Source organism: Salvelinus fontinalis, chromosome 31 (genome assembly GCF_029448725.1).
Source record: "Salvelinus fontinalis isolate EN_2023a chromosome 31, ASM2944872v1, whole genome shotgun sequence".
In the NCBI taxonomy this organism is placed as follows: Eukaryota; Metazoa; Chordata; class Actinopteri; order Salmoniformes; family Salmonidae; genus Salvelinus; species Salvelinus fontinalis.
The window spans coordinates 18,457,987-18,474,195 of record NC_074695.1 but is presented as its reverse complement, the minus strand read 5'-3'; the positions used below and the strand labels follow the sequence as shown (position 1 = coordinate 18,474,195).

At 45.3% G+C, this 16,209-nt stretch overlaps 1 protein-coding gene across 1 annotated transcript; it reads right to left on the bottom strand.

The window, feature by feature from the left end:
* Positions 1-1,107: 1,107 nt before the first annotated feature.
* Positions 1,108-15,963, bottom strand: LOC129829719 (LIM domain and actin-binding protein 1-like). The gene is made up of 11 exons (XM_055891596.1): positions 15,806-15,963; positions 14,356-14,512; positions 13,262-13,307; positions 10,313-10,705; positions 5,964-6,024; positions 5,331-5,425; positions 5,008-5,082; positions 4,883-4,934; positions 3,119-3,189; positions 2,886-3,019; positions 1,108-2,679 (listed from the first exon to the last, which is right to left on the bottom strand). The coding sequence occupies exons 2-11, from the start codon at positions 14,475-14,477 to the stop codon at positions 1,569-1,571; spliced, it is 2,160 nt and encodes a 719-aa protein (XP_055747571.1). The 5' UTR covers positions 14,478-14,512; positions 15,806-15,963; the 3' UTR covers positions 1,108-1,568.
* Between the last annotated feature and the right edge of the window lie 246 nt (positions 15,964-16,209).

Sequence of the window (16,209 nt, the reverse complement as noted above, 5' to 3'; positions counted from 1 at the left end):
GGGATGTTTTTCAGCGGCAGGGACTGGGACACTAGTCAGAATCAAGGGAAAGATAAACAGGGCAAAGTACAGAGAGATCCTTGATGAAAACCTGGTCCAGAGCGCTCAGGACCTCAGACTGGGGCAAAGGTTCACCTTCCAAGAGGATAATGACCTTAAGCAAACAGCCATGACAATGCAGCAGTGGTGTCGGGACAAGTCTCAATGTCTTTGAGTGGCCCAGCCAGAACCTGGTCGAACATCTCAGGAGAGACCTGAAAATAACTGTGCAGCGACACTCCCCATCCAACCTGACAGAGCTTGAGAGGATCTGCAGAGAAGAGTGGGAGAAACTCCCCAAATGCAGGTGTGCCAAGCTTTTTACATTTTATTTCACCAGGTAGGTCAGTTGAGAACAAGTTCTCATTTACAACTGCGACCTGGCCAGATAAAGCAGAGCGACCAAAAAAAAAAACACCACAGTTACACATGGAATAAACAAAAAGTAGTCAATAACAATAGGAAAAAATATATATATATACACAGTGTGTGCAAATTGAGTATAGAGGTTAGGCAATAAATAGGCCATAGTAGCGAAGTAATTACAATTTAGCAAATTAACACTGGCGTGAGATGTGCAGATGATGAGCAACTAGAAAAACTGGTGTGCAGAAGAGCAAAAAAAGTAAATAAAAACAATATGGGGATGAGGTAGGTAGTTGGATAGGCTGTTTACAGCTGCAGCAATCAGTGAGCTGCTCAGATAGCTGATGCTTAAAGTTAGTGAGGGAGATGTAAGTATTGTAGCGCATACCAAAGACGATGCTGTAATCGCTGCCAAAGGTGCTTCAACAATGTACTGAGTAAAGGGTCTAAATACTTATGTAAATGTGATATTTCACTTTTTTATATATACACATTTGCACACAAAAAAGGGGTTATTGTGTGGATTGAGGGGGGGCAACTATTTAATCCAGTTTAGAATAAGGCTGTAACGTAACAAAGTGTGGTAAAAGTCATAGGGTCTGAATACTTTCCCCATGCACTCTAATACATGTATCAAAAGGTGGTTATTTCCATTTTCATTGTTCGATCTACATGTGTATAATGAGACTAGAGGTCACTGAATATTTTGTATAACAATTTCTTTATTCAAATTTGAACAATGATAACCAGCAGAATACATAATATGGTGGAAACCCTTCCAGTCCTTACAGCTATCCTGCTGTTCTGATAAAACATACCACCTTAAAAACATTCATAAAACTACTGTATTTTCAAATACAGACAAAAATGTGTCTCATTCACTGGGTTCAGTTCATATTATCAGCATTTGTTTGGTTTGTACCATCTTCCGGACAAACCCAGAGCCAAGGTAAAATTTACATAGATAAATTACAATGAGTAGTAGTAGAAAAGAAAGAAAGAAACTGACATCACACTAAACACAGTCAGACACCATTCCTTAAGTTAAAGGGAAATGAAGAGAGAATCTACATTTCAAACAAAAAGGAGGGGCGGAAGTTTACAGTCAACAGCCTGTTGATTATGTCTAATAATGTTCCTGACTTAATAAACCAGAGTCTCTTTCAGTCCTCATCTTCCTCATAGTAGCGGTTCCTCTTAATCATCTCCTCTACAGACACAGCCTCCTCGCCATCCCAGAAGCCCACATCCTGAGACATGTGGTTGGTCTTGGGTCTAGGCTCCGCCTCCGGAGACGAGGGGGGCGTGACGATCTCTGACGAGGCAGTCTGGCAGTTTTGAGAAGGTAACCCTTCCCCATCTTCTTCTCCCTCCATCTTCTCCTCTTCTTGTTCTTCATCATCCCAGTCCTCCTTCACTCCCGGTTCTTCTTTTGACTCTAGTGATTCGTGGTGGTTCTCTTTTAGAGGTGCTTCTCTCCCCTCCTCGTCAGAGCTGGTTTGGACATCCACATAGCTGTCGTCAGAAGGTGTGTGGTAGTCAGGTGACAGGCTGTCAGATTGTTCCTGAACCTCTATGCTCTGTTCCTCAGAACTGGAGGCCGGCTCAGGCTCCCTGTCCTCCAATGAGCTCATCCTCTCCAGCTGTTCTGGCTCAGGATTGGCTGTCTGACTGGCAGCAGGGGCAGGAGCATGGGAGGGGCTGGCCAATGAGAAGGGCTGGCTGCGCTCTTTGAGGGAGGAGCTCCTGCAGAGGGTGGAGCGTTCGGTGGACTCTGGGCTCTGGTCGGGGAAGGCCGAGTCACCCTCTGGGGGCCACTTGGCACGGGATGGTCTGCCACCGGAGCTTCCGTCTGAGGTGGGGCTGGACCCCATGTTACCCCCCTCTCCATCTCCTTCGGTGCGGGGAGGCCAGGAAATCTTCAGCCGGCGTGTCTCCACTGGCTTGTCCTTCTCTGCGGAGATCTGGGTACGGGTCTCTAGGGAGGCTGTTACCACATTGACCTTGGTCGGTGGAGACTCCTCTACTGCTGGGCTGATCAACAGTGTGCCGGTAGAGGCACACTTCTTCAGCTTGTCTTTGGAGAGGGAGGTGACCTCTGTGGTCTGTTCGGTCCGCTGTTCCTCCCCAGCCCCACTCTCTCCTTTGGTCTCCCACAGCTCCTTGTGAGGGCGCAGGCCAAAGCCCTCGTCATAGTTTCCCTTGGCCTTGAACAGCTGACAGAAGTGAGGCTTGCAATAGACATGGCTGTGCAGAGAGGCGTAGGTTCCCAGGCTGTCCAGCAGAGGGAGACAAAACGCACATTGAGAAAGACAATCCTTTTTATAATCAAGCAGCATAAACCCTCATCCTTGAAAACTCAAGAGGAACAAGACTGTGGACCTAACAACAACATAAGGTCCACTAACAGTTAGGTTCACAGATGTTTAAACAATAAACAAACAATTCCTTGCTGCATGGCATCTGTCCAATCCACTTACCTGAGTTTGGTGTTGCAGTGGGAGCATCTGAAGCAGGTGTTGTGGTAGACCTGTTTGTTGGCCACCAGTCTCTCCAGAGGGTAGACGGTCTTCTGACACGACACACAGCTCTCCTGTGCAGGCAAGCAGAAGCTCTGTGCAAACACAACATAGAGGCATTCAAGGCAGGTTAGTTAGGAGCGTGAATGGTTTTCTCTGAGAAAAATGCAGAAAAATGGTACTGTTGAACTCACCCTGGGGTTTTTTGGCTGAGCTTGGTCGTTCTGGGTCGAGGATACAGAGGTGGTGACGATACTGGAGCCTGCTGTAACATGAGACTAATATCAGCAACAACACCAGAGGAAGCTGTTGTGAATATACTGACCTAATACACAGAGTACCCCAAACATTAGAAACACCTTCCTAATATTGAGCTGCCCACCCCCTCAGAATAGCTTTAATTTGTCGGGACATGGACTCTACAAGGTGTCGAAAGCATTCCTTAGAAGCTTGCCTACGTTGACGCCAATGCTTCCCACAGTTGTGTCAAGTTGGCTGGATGTCCTTTAGGTGATGGACCATTCTTGAAACACAGAAAACTGTTGAGCGTGAGAAACTCGTCAGCGTTGCAGTTCTTGACACACTCAAACAGGTGCGCCTGGCACCTACCATAACCTGTTCAAAGGCACTTAAAACTTTTGTCTCTCCAATTCCCCCTCAATGTCACACATACACAATCCATGTCTCAATTGTCTCAAGGCTTAACACCCTTCTTTAACCTGTCTCCTCCCCTTTACCTACACTTAATTGCGCATCTGGCCCTTTAATTGGCATCTACTGTGCCGTCTAACATGCCGGTCTAGCAATGGTTCTGTACTACTGCTGCTCATTTCATGGCAAAGTTTGCAAATAGATACTAATGATATACTTCTGCCAGGTAAGCCTACTTTGCAATTAACATAATTGACAAGGTTTTGGGGATAGTATTTCTGTTAACCCACAAGACGGTTATCACATCAACTGGCTACTAGTGATGGGCATTCCGAGTCTTTTCTGTGAGCCAGATCATTTGGCTCTGGATCCCAAACGGCTCTGTTCAGTAATGCTTAGAAATGGACCTAAAACCATGAAGAAGAAAAAAAAAAAACGATAATTTAAAGCTTAAAACATATCATGTCAGATCGTGAAATGTGAGTTCAAATATATTTTTTCCTGAACAAATTATGGCCTGAACATAATTTTTTGGGGGGGGGTCAAATTGAATGCATGTGGACCAGAATCAGGCTCACCTTATATTGTTAATGTACTACGAATTACCATCTTCAGTAAAAGAAGAGCCATTCGTTTGCGATCGACCCATCGCTACTGGCTACACATGGAGTGATGAACACCAGCACCACACAGACAGACGGGGCAATATTGCTGGAACTTAATTGGCAGATAATGTGTTAGGTTTGGCTTTTTTTAGCCAATAGTGGCTAACCAGGGGTGGGATAATGTCAATGTTGCATTCGTTTGTAGCTGGGAGCTTGCGGTGCCTGATACTTGAGAGATTTATATGACAGTTTGTGGTGGAACAGGTGAATATTGCATGTACTTTCAGAATTGCTTGGCGAGCTACTGGTAGGTGGCCTGCGAGCTACTGGTAGGTGGCCTGCGAGCTACTGGTAGGTGGCCTGCGAGCTACTGGTAGGTGGCCTGCGAGCTACTGGTAGGTGGCCTGCGAGCTACTGGTAGGTGGCCTGCGAGCTACTGGTAGGTGACCTGCGAGCTACTGGTAGGTGGCCTGCGAGCTACTGGTAGGTCACAACCAACCTGTTGGAAACCATGATACCGTTTGAAGTGGATTTAACAAGGGACATCAAAAGGGATCAAAGCTTTCGCCTGGATTCACCTAGCCAATGTATGTCATGGAAAGAGCAGGTGTCCTTAATGTTTCGTACACTCAATGGAGGAGACATAAATGACGGACAAGAATATAGATTTGGTGAAATGTAGTGGTGGACCAAAATAGTTACCATTGCTCTCTGTGGAAGAGGCTTTCCTACTGTTGGGCTCAGAGTCCAAACCCTGAGAGGAGAGGAGATGATGATTTAGGGATGTTTCAGATAGACACACACACACAAAGAGCACAGTTTCTCACCATGTCCCCACTGCCTGGAGGTACATTCTCCTTCTGTTTGCTGCTGCAGAGGAGGTCTGAGTCCAACTGATCACTCTGTCAGAGAGAGAAAGACAGGGTCCTGTTTTACAGTAGGGATAAGTAACCTGCACATGACAGGTTCTGGCCGGGATGGGCCTGAAGTTTGGTTTGGTTTATTCGGATCCCCATGATGCTTTTGCCGAAGCCATTCTTCCTGTGTTCCAGAAGTTATTACTTTGAGCTGAAGTTCAGTCAGATTTGAGAAGTGCAGCCATAGACATGGTAGTTAGTCTTCCATGGCAGTGTAAAAGACAGGTACTCACGCTGACTGAGGAAGATAACACCTCGGTTTTAGACACAGCAGCCTGGTACATGGCCATCCTGTCCCTCAGGGGCATGGTCTCCATACTCCCTGTATCTAGGAGACAGACGGAGAGAAGCGCAGGTTACACACGCACAGATAAACACCTTGCGCTTAAGCTATAGAAAGGAAAGTACAGGCTATAGATTCAGCACAATGCAGACTGTGGGTCATGGTGAGCGTCTCAAATGTCACCCTATATAGTGCACTACTTTTGACTACAGCCCCATAGGCTTTGTTCAGAAGTAGTGCACTATTAAGGAATAACATACTATTTATTACGTAACCATGGTGTTTGTCAGGCTGTGATGGGAACAGGTTCACGGGGGAATGGAAAGAAAAAGCTGTCTTCCTGTAACTATCATTCTTCCTGTAAATCACTGGGGCATTCTGCTGATCATAGCACAAGCAGTGAGCCCCAGCCCTCTCCATACAGTCTATACACTGAAACATCTACAGGAAGGAAACAACGTACATATGTTTTAGTCTGTCTAGTTCTGTGTGGCCTAGTGAAACAATATACTTATGGAGAAGAATGCATTTGATTTAACTCTGGTGCCCCATTCCGTGTGTGTCCCCCTCAGTGTAATAGTACCTCCAAGTAGCTGGTCCATGTTATCAGTGATGCCTCCAATCCTCACAGGTGCTCTGGACACCTGGAAACACAGAGCCAAGCCCCGCTATCAGGACAGCATATTCCATTTAGGTAGCCTTTACATTGTAGACTCAGCAGGCTCTGAACATACGGACTAATGCCAGCAGCACCTGCATCGTGGTTTGCATACAGAACCATATGATGCTCACATACTTAGCTCTAGGCTAGCATAAACACACAGTAGGAGAGAACCAGGGCCATCCATCAGACAGTTCTGAGCCCAGTGCTCTGACAGAAGAGGAAAACAGGAGTGGAGAAGAGAAGAGGTATGGCAGCCTGTCAGTGAGTCAGTCAGTTCCAGTAGCAGCCTGCCTTGTTGTCCAGCTCTCCCTTCTTGGCTGTCTGCCTCTCCTTCCAAGCCCTCTATACTCTAATCCCCTTATGAGCTCAGTGAGATAGAGCCTGGGGCAGAGCCTGGGGCAGATAGGGGTGTCTGCCTTGCCTCCCTCAGACTGTACCGCATCACTGTGCACCTCCCAAATTTTGTAACAATGCAGAGGGCTCCGTATATCTCCGCATTGACATGATTGGTTGACATTAGGTGGGGGCGGGAGGTCCTGTATAAGCAAACTCACGCCCTTGACAACTTCCTTCACGACAGCTCTGCTCCATGAAGCACAAGTAGTATGAATGATCTGACTTCTGCAGAGGCTGCATGGCAGTAAATGCTGTACGGTCACTGCAGACGTTGGATTGACCACGCAGAGCCTTTTAGCCAGAGTGTGATCAGTGTCAGAGATTAGAGGAGCAACAGGGTGTCACAGAGCCCTGTGAGGCTGGGACTGCAATGGGCACAGCCTTAATAATACACAGACAGACAGTGGGGGATGGGAGGAGGGGTCAAATGGTGGATAAAACCCTGAAATACAAAGAGGAGAGAGTAGTGCTGTTCCGATGGAAAAGTCTTTATAGCGTTGTGCGTTTGTGGCAGTCTGGATTTTCGATCTGCATTGGCAGAAAGGGGTTGAACGTGCTGCCCCATCCTCCAGAGTGGATTAATCTAGGCTCTAGAGGGAGCCAGACCCCAGCTGGCCCAGGCGGACCCCAAGCGGAGAGACCCCTCTCTAACCCAGCCAGAGGGCCCCCTCCCAAACCAAACCAAGACTCAGCCGATACCCTCTCCAGACCATGGTCACGGGTGGTGCCTCAACAATATGGGGGAGGCTGTAAACAAACAATAGGCCAGGAGGCAGCTGAGCTCAGAGGAACTGATCAGCAAGCCAGACAGACAAAGAGCTGACACTAATCCCACTGACAATTAAAACCCCCAGAGACAAATCGAGGCTCCTCCCTGAATCATACCGCCGGCTGGCTGGCTGGGCATCACAGCAATAACAAAAAAGGTCCATTCAAAAATCAGTGAGTTTTAGGCTATATATAGCCTAAAACCACCATTGACAAAAACATGAAAAAGTCCTTGATTCACTGACAGTAACCATAATTCACCAACTATAGTGCAGTCGGTGTAAAGGCTAGCCCTCCCATCAAAGGACACAATTCACAGCGTAATGCGCTAGAACCTAGTAAAAACATTAAACTAGCAAAGAAAGCAAACCTCAAATACAAGGCGGAGACTGTTTCAGAGCCGCATCAATAAAAGTGAGCTTATGGAGATCCAAGGTTGAGACCAAACAAAGAACAAAAAACATATTTACCTCCTGCAAAGCAGCGCTAGGAGCTACAGGGAGAAGCAGAGTGGAACACAAGGAAGAGGAAAGGAGTTAAGCGCTCATGTCTGTCCTGGAGGAGCTTGGAACATCAACAGCAGCTAACTCGATTCTGTTCATTACACTGTGGCTCCACTGGACTGGTGCCTCTCCTTCGTCCTTCCTTTCTGCCTCGTCACAGTCACACAGAGAGAGAAAGAGAGAGAGAGAAGCAGAGAGGGGGGCATATGGGGGGGGGGCTGGAAAGGAGGGAGGGGGGTGACCGGGGGGTGAAGTTGGGTCAATTAATTTCCCAGTGCCTCTCCCTCATGGCCGTCTCCTCCAGCGAGAGGAGCAGGAGAAGAGAGAAGGAGGGGCAGAAGGAGAAGGCCTTGCTTTGATAAGCCAGGGAGGGATTGTTATCAGAGGAAACTCAGTTTTCTCTACTGCAGTAATGTGCATGCCTGCCCCATGACATCACCACCTCTCGTGGAGAGGGGCCGGGGCTGAGCTACAGGTCAGGGAGCAGGCCAGGCACAGGGCTGGTCGTGGGTCGATGGAAGGGGCAGCCCAGGTCACTTCCTGGCTGTCAGCTGAGAGAACAAGAAAGAGCTGCTCATGTGCTTAAGAAATGGAGGAAGGTTCAGCCAGCTGGGGCGTGGCAGGTGAGGCAACTTGTTAAGCCGCTACAAAAACACTCCTCTGATCTGATGTCCAGGCGGGCGTCCATCTTCAAAGACCGAGTAGTAAGCTAGTTAACCCACAGCCCTGGCTCAGATTTTTTTTAAAGTCTGAATCTTGATCAATGGTCAACTAAAACTCTACCTCATAGGAAAGTTACATTGAAAGTCTGGCCTTTCACATTCAATCCCTAACATTTGTACAAGCCAGGGGAAAACAAAAAAAATAAAAAAAATGTTAGTCTAGACTCTAGAGTAGAAAGGGTGAAAAATGTCCTTTGCTTTTAAATGAGCTCATCAAAACTGAACAAAAACGCAACATGTAAAGTGTTGATCCCACATTTCAGTAGCTGAAATAAAAGATCCCAGAAATGTTCCATTTGCACAAAGCTTATTTCTCTCAAATTTCTGCATGTCCCTGTTAGTGAGCATTTCTCCTTTGCCAAGATAATCCATCCACCTGACAGGTGTGGCATATTAAGAAGCTGACTAAACAGCATGATCATTACACAGGTGCACCTTGTGCTGGGGACAATAAAGGGCCACTAAAATGTGAAGTTTTGTCCCACAACACAATGCAACAGATGTCTCAAGTTGAGGGAGCATGCAATTAGCATGCTGGCTGCAGGAATGTCCACCAGAGCTTTTGCCAGAGGATTAAACGTTAATTTCTCCACCTCCAACATTGTTTTAAAGAATTTGGCAGTACGTCCAACTGGCCTCACAACCGCAGACCCACGTGTATGGCGTTGTGCGGGCCAGCGGTTGCTGATGTCAACATTGTGAACAGAGCGCCCCGTGGTGGCGGTGTGGTTATGGTAGGGGCGGGTATAAGCTATGGACAACGAACGCAATTACATTTTAATCCATGGCAGTTTGAATACACAGAGACACCGTAGCGAGATCCTGAGACCAATTGTCGTGCCATTCATCCGCCGCCATCACCTCACATTTCAGCATCATAATGCACTCCCCCATGTCGCAAGGATCTGTACATAATTCCTGGAAGATGAAAATGTCATGGTTCTTCCATGGCCTGAATACTCACCAGACAATATTTGGGATGCTCTGGATCAACGTGTATCAGCAACTTCCCACAGCCTCTGAAGAGGAGTGGGACAACATTCCACAATCAACAGCCTGATGAACTTTTTTTTAAGGCATCTGTATTCCCAGTCATGTGAAATCCATAGATTAGGGCCTAATGAATTTATTTAAATTGATCGATTTCCTTAAATGAACTGTAACTCAGTCAAATATAAAAAGCATTTATATTTTTGTTCAGTATAATTGGTAAAATATACTAAAGTACCAAAGGTTTACAGTGCATTTAGAAAATGGTTCCATGTTGCCGTTATATCAACACAGCTGTTAACCTCAGAGGGAGCATGAGGAGGATAGTACAGTGGGTGTTTTGAAGAACCCCTTTGATCTGCCTGAGGACATGTTCATAGCTAGCCTATCTCCAGGAGTGTTCTGTAGTGAGATGAGAACAGTCATAGCAGTGCATGTGACAGGCAGCATGACTAACCCCAGGAGGACTCTGACCCCTGGAGAACACGACACCTTCCATTCTAGAACAGGAACAATGAGGACACACAGACTAGTTGTCTTATGAACCACAATACTTCAGCTTCAGGCAGTCCTCTGACCTCAGATTAAAACACATGGGGCTTTTCTTTAGCAAACCCATCGACTAAGTCACCATCAGAGCAGCATGTGTAATCACACCACCTGATCCACACAACAACACTCTCCTAAACCTAAACAATAGAAAAGTGTTTCCATTCAGCCAATCTCACTATTTATGTGACGGAAGATTTGAAATATAATATAATGTAAAGTCAAGTCAAGTCAAGAGTAAAAAAGGTGTCTCTGAAAATGTTATACGAAAAAAAAAAATATCCTGTAAAAATGTTTTTGTAAAAACATGCTAGTTTGTAATCAGTGACTTTGGACTTACTTTGATCTGCTGGTTCTCTCCTTTCTCGAACATCATCTTGAGGTTGTTGAGGGGCATGTTGGGCTTCTCACTGGGGACACAAGGTACTTCTGCTACTGCCTCCTGCCTCTCTGGGTCTCTCTGCTGCAGTTCTCTCTCCATGCCTGGTCCTGCCTGGTCCTCAGCGGCTGTGGGGCTGGTGTTGGGGTCTGGTGAGAGAGGTGGCTGGGCCTGAGTGGCCTGAGGCTGGATCTGATACTTGGCTTTAGGGTTTAAGGGGAGTAAGCAGCGAGTGTGGGTGGTGTGGGGTAGCAGGGCGCAGGATGTGGCTGAGGACTGGACAGGCTGCTCCCACCACTTCTTCAACACACTCAGGTTGCCACTGCTGAGAGTTGGGGGCAACAGATCTGCAGCCTCGAGGAGGACATAAAGAGAAAGTATAGTTTATTAAGATATCCATTATATTCACCAGGGCTACTCCTCAACCTGTTCATACAGTCTGACTAGCAGAAACATAGCAATGGCATAAATCAAAAGGGTGTACAGTTTGTACAGTGTGTGCCTAATAGAATCCAAGAATAGAATCATAGAAACACTGTGGAATTCAACCCAGAAGGGCAATGCGGGTAACAATATAAGCAGCATGTGAAGGAGATAAGATACAGAGACCAATGTGTAATTGGACAAAAAAAACAATTCCAGTCACATCAATAGTTTCAGGATACAAGAGTAAGAGTCTCCAACCGCGTTCTAATAAAGCTACAGTTAGCATTCAACTGGACTAGCATTCAACTGGACTAGCATTCAACTGGACTAGCATTCAACTGGACTAGCATTCAACTGGACTAGCATTCAACTGGACTAGCATTCAACTGGACTAGCATTCAACTGGACTAGCATCTTTCCAACAACAAGACCTCTCCCTAGCTAACCCAAACAGCTGACTATAGTTTCTCATGCTCATCAAATGACTAGGATTATGACTAGAACAATTTAAGGGATGTTTAACACAAGATAGGCCTACTCATGAAAAATCTCAATGCTGTCTTTCAAGTAAACAACTGAAGCATTGTCCTGTGTTGACATAACCATGAAAATAAGATAAGTGAAGCTGAAATAACGATTTACAGCCATTTAAATACGCAGTACGGAATTAAGCTCTTACAAATTTGTATGAATTGATGACATATTATAAGAACTGCAATATGTATACTGAGTATACCAAACATTATGAACACCTTAATATTGAGTTGTGCACCCGGCCCATGTTGACTCCAATGCTTCCCACAGTTGTGTCAAGTAGGCTGAATATCCTTGGGGTGGTGGACATTCTTGATACACATGGGAAACTGCTGAGTGTGAAAAACCCAGCAGCAGTGCAGTTCTTGACACACTCAAACCGATGCGCCTGGCACCTACTACCATACCCTGTTCAAAGGGACTTAAATATTTTGTCTTGACCATTAACCCTCTGAATGGCACGCACAATCCATGTCTCAATTGTCTCAAGGCTTAAAAATCCTTCTTTAACCTGTCTCCTTCCCTTTACCTACACTGATTGAAGTGGATTTAACTAGAGACATCAATAAGGGATCATATCTTTCACCTGGATTCACCTGCTCTTTCCATGACAGACTGACCAGGTGAAAGCTATGATCCCTTATTGGTGATATTCAGTTGGCTGTGTGAAAGCCTGGTAACCTGGAGGCCAGTTGGCCGTGTGTCTGCCAGGTGGAAATGATAAAAGTCTTTAGTAAAGATGGAGCTAGCCCACCCCCCTACACCAGGAGAGAGAGAGAGAGAGAGAGAGAGAGAGAGAGAGATAGAAACAGAGTGGAAGGGGGAGCAAGACAAAAAGGAGCCTTGACAGTGAGGAATGCTGATAAATGTGACTTATGTTGATTGATAATCCAACTGTATTATGCTGACATGTTATTTACGTTTCACCAAGAGGGCACCATTGTCAAACAGAAAAGGGTCAGTTGAAGGAAAGGGAACAATCCAGGAAAAGAGAAAGCAGGAGACCTGCGGCATGCCTCTCCCCAAATTGTGAAGAATTTACCTAATTTTACATTCTTTGAAAATACCGTGAGCCTCTGCTAACAGTGACAACAGCTAGTTCTACACCACAACCCAGGTGTAAACCCCAACATCATACTGAGGAGTCCCAGACGCAAACTGAGTCTTTGCATTTTCCATATAAACAGTTCAGTTGTCCCCTCCCCCCACTGGTTATATATACACTGGCACTTAAAATGTTCTACTGCTTGAGCACCCGCACCTCTTATAGAATATAGGCTTCAAATTATTGCAGCACTTCCCCACCTAAATATATATGTAAACAGTACTGTCACCCAAAATGAGTGCCAGCACCTATTTCAATCCACTTTTAGCACTGCTTTCAATGCAGTACACCAACTGATGGTCTACCTATGCCAGACACCTACCTGGGATTGAAAAAGTTGCTTAATGAAGAAGAAAAAAAAGTCCCTGCCGTCTGTTTATATCCCCTCAAGTGCAATTCCCGGGCCGAGCCAACTGACCACCCGGAAGAGTGGCTGTATCGGCAAGGTGGGATCAGGCATTACATTGTCTTCCTTCATGCCCGTGAAGTGAGTGACCACCCAGGAACAAGAGCAGCGATGTGAAACGACAGTGGAGGTATTATCTACCTTAAGATTAAAGTCTCAATATAAGGATTAAGGCTTTTCTAGTCTAGCCTCCAACTGCAGCATGTTGACATCCATGTGTGTGTGTGTGTGTGTGTGTGTGTGTGTGTGTGTGTGTGTGTGTGTGTGTGTGTGTGTGTGTGTGTGTGTGTGTGTGTGTGTGTGTGTGTGTGTGTGTGTGTGTGTGTGTGTGTGTGTGTGTCTCAGAGAGAGAGAGTGAGGATGAGTAAGTACATGTGAGAGAGAGAGAGAAATAGCTTTGTTAGATATTTGCACTTTCCAACCCTGACTGGATACTTACTGCTTTCTTCCTCTCCGAGTTGCCCTCCTCTGCAGCCAGTTGGTATCTAGGAAGAGGATAGATGGGGTTGTGAGCACAGGCCTGCATCATGAGGTAGTGCCGTTTACAGCCCTGTTTTAGCCTCTAGAACTAAAACTAGTTGGGCGTTTGTGGGGATCTCTTCTAATTCCAATCACAAACATGGATCAACGCTGTCTCCTAGTGGTCAGACACTAAAACCTTCTCAGAATATCAAAAATATGAAACTATGCATGTCAATGACCCTGACCATGTACCAATTATAAAATCACAAAAGGGTCGTTTCAGTCAATAAAATGGCCTACTAAGAAGCTGGATGGTAATTTGGGGGAATAAAAGACATTTCACAGGAAGTTCATCTCAGTTGACTTATTTTGACTATTTAAAATAAGAACTGTCGACATCAGTGAAACTGGAATAACAGGTTTGTGGCGATGTTATGGATAAACATTCTACACAGAATAGCAACAGCTGGAAGGGAAGACAAATGTCAAACTGTAGAGAGGTATGAAGGGGGGACAAATCCAATCTCAGACATGTAATAGTCAGTGCTGTTTCTACAGTTGGCTAGACAAACTGGTAAAAATCTAGCCTGGTCCATGATCCATTTGTCCTCTTGCCTCTCAATGACAATGAGAGACAATGAGTTGGCATGATAGCACAAGCAGACTGGCACTAAGGCTAGTAGAAATCAGCAATGTTATCAAATACAGTTTCAAGCCATTTAATGTTCTTATCTTGTACTGATCCAGCAAGCACAGACAGGACAGGAGGGGACAGGACAGGTGAGGAGAGGACAGGACAGGTGAGGAGAGGACAGGACAAAGAGTGGCAGTGAATGGTGATCTATTACTAAGGTTTCAGGCAGCAGTGCATACTAGGATGGAAAAGCCATCAGTGGTCAGAAGTATGTTTGTTTCTACCTTGATACAGGGGTATGTATAATAGAGAGAGAATAGATACATCTGGGTGAGTTTAAATGTGAAGAGTCATTGATTGAGAAGAGAAGATAATAAGATGTTAGGAAGTGAGTAACAGTCACAGTAAGGTTAAATGGGAGAGAGTGAGAAACTTACTTGGAGAAGCGCTCAGCAATGGCGTTGTTCTTGCCTCTGGTGCCAACTATGGACAACTCCTTAGCTGTGACTCTGACGGAGTGGGAGGCCCACTGTCTGCGACTGAACGGAGCGATGGCCATCTCTGTTGTTCTCAGGGAAAAACTGCTCTAGCTGGCTGGAGGGTGAAAAAAAAAATAGGAGGTCAAATTAACCTCACAATTCTACCCTAGACAATCATTCTGCCTGTGCACTCTTCTGGAATTAGAAATCCTTCTAAATAAAAAAACTCAGATGCATTTGCTTCATGACAGCAGTATCTCAGCATGTGGGAGGAGACTGTATGACCGATACGTCTATGTCTGCAGTGAATGACAGTAGGCTACAACTGTGTTAATTACTTGCGGTTCCTATGGATGAATGAATGAATCAGCAGTGAGTAAGGCAATAGCCAGCACACAGCAGCTACTAATCCACTTCTCATCATTGAGACATCATGAAGTTGAAGCCCCCAAGCTACTACCAGCAGGCACAGGCCTTCCCCAGTCATCTCTCTGTCAGAGTTCCGTGAACTATCCACCTGTTTCCTGGGATGTCACACAGACTGACTGGAATTCAGGGCAAGCAGATGCATGCACTCACTCTCAGCCTAACTGTCATTACATGCACTCTCATTTCAGGATTACACCAGACAAAAACAATATGGATGATGAGGATTCGAGTTAGGGAACATAGTACTGTCTGAAACTATTTTTTTGAACAGAGGTATGGCGAGACAGGTAGACCTAGGCTATATATTCCTTTACAAGAAGAAATGAGACGCCTTCCTTCCACACATCCAGCACAAACCACCGTGATGATCTCACAGTGATTATGAATATATTGAAGTCAGCAAAAAAGCCCCCATTTAGCAGGTTGGCATGTGTCTAGCTCATAAAACATGGGCCTAAACACTTTTGTTGCGTTTATATTTTTGTTCAGTATAGAAAGAGATATGCTCTTTAGTTTAGTGCATGCATTCAGGAAAGTCCCATTTACCAAGAGTCAACTGGTAGCCAAGCGCTAGCCTTGACAATTTCTCTTCTGCTTTCTCCACTGATCGAACACTGCGCATAGATCAAGTCAAAATATCACCTTAGACAATGAATTTTGGAAATTGCCAGCAGCATATGATTAGCTATACAATAAAAATAGAAATAATAGTAAATGACTTGAGTACAGAGAGCAAACAGATAAAATGATCAGTCCCAACTTAACTCCCAGCTTTCAAAGCATTATTTCCAGACTGATAAATACAATAAGCCTTTATTTATTTTTTTAGATCAGCTTAAAATAAATTACTGTTTCTTTTCTCGTTCGTGATTTACAGACAAGCTGTTTTGCATCACATCTCATGAAAACAAACAAACAGGCTTTTAAAAATAATCTCTCACCCCATGAAAATTCTGAAGAGCTTAGGCACATTACTAACCTTTGAGGTTGTCTTATGAGTCCTCTTTTACTACTTCAACTTCACTCAGTCTTCAAGCCTTCTCCTCAGTCTCTTTGCCTTCTCTCTCAGTCTTCAAGCCTTCTCCTCAGTGCCTCAGGAACAGTTTGCTGTCTTGCACTGCTGTGTGCTCATAGAAGTCTGTAATATGCTTGGAGATGGGAGGGGGCAAATGAAGACCATGAGACTCCAACCAATAACGATGCAGAATTTACTTCCACCTGGCAGGTACAGTCAGAGTCCCTCCCATCCAAAACACTGTGTTCCGGTTTACACTAGATATCACACCCACAAAGTCAGATTCCACAGCCACAAAGTCTATATTGGCACACCGAAAAAATTGCTTTTTGGTATTAATTCAAGGTTAGGGTTAGGCATAGGTTTAG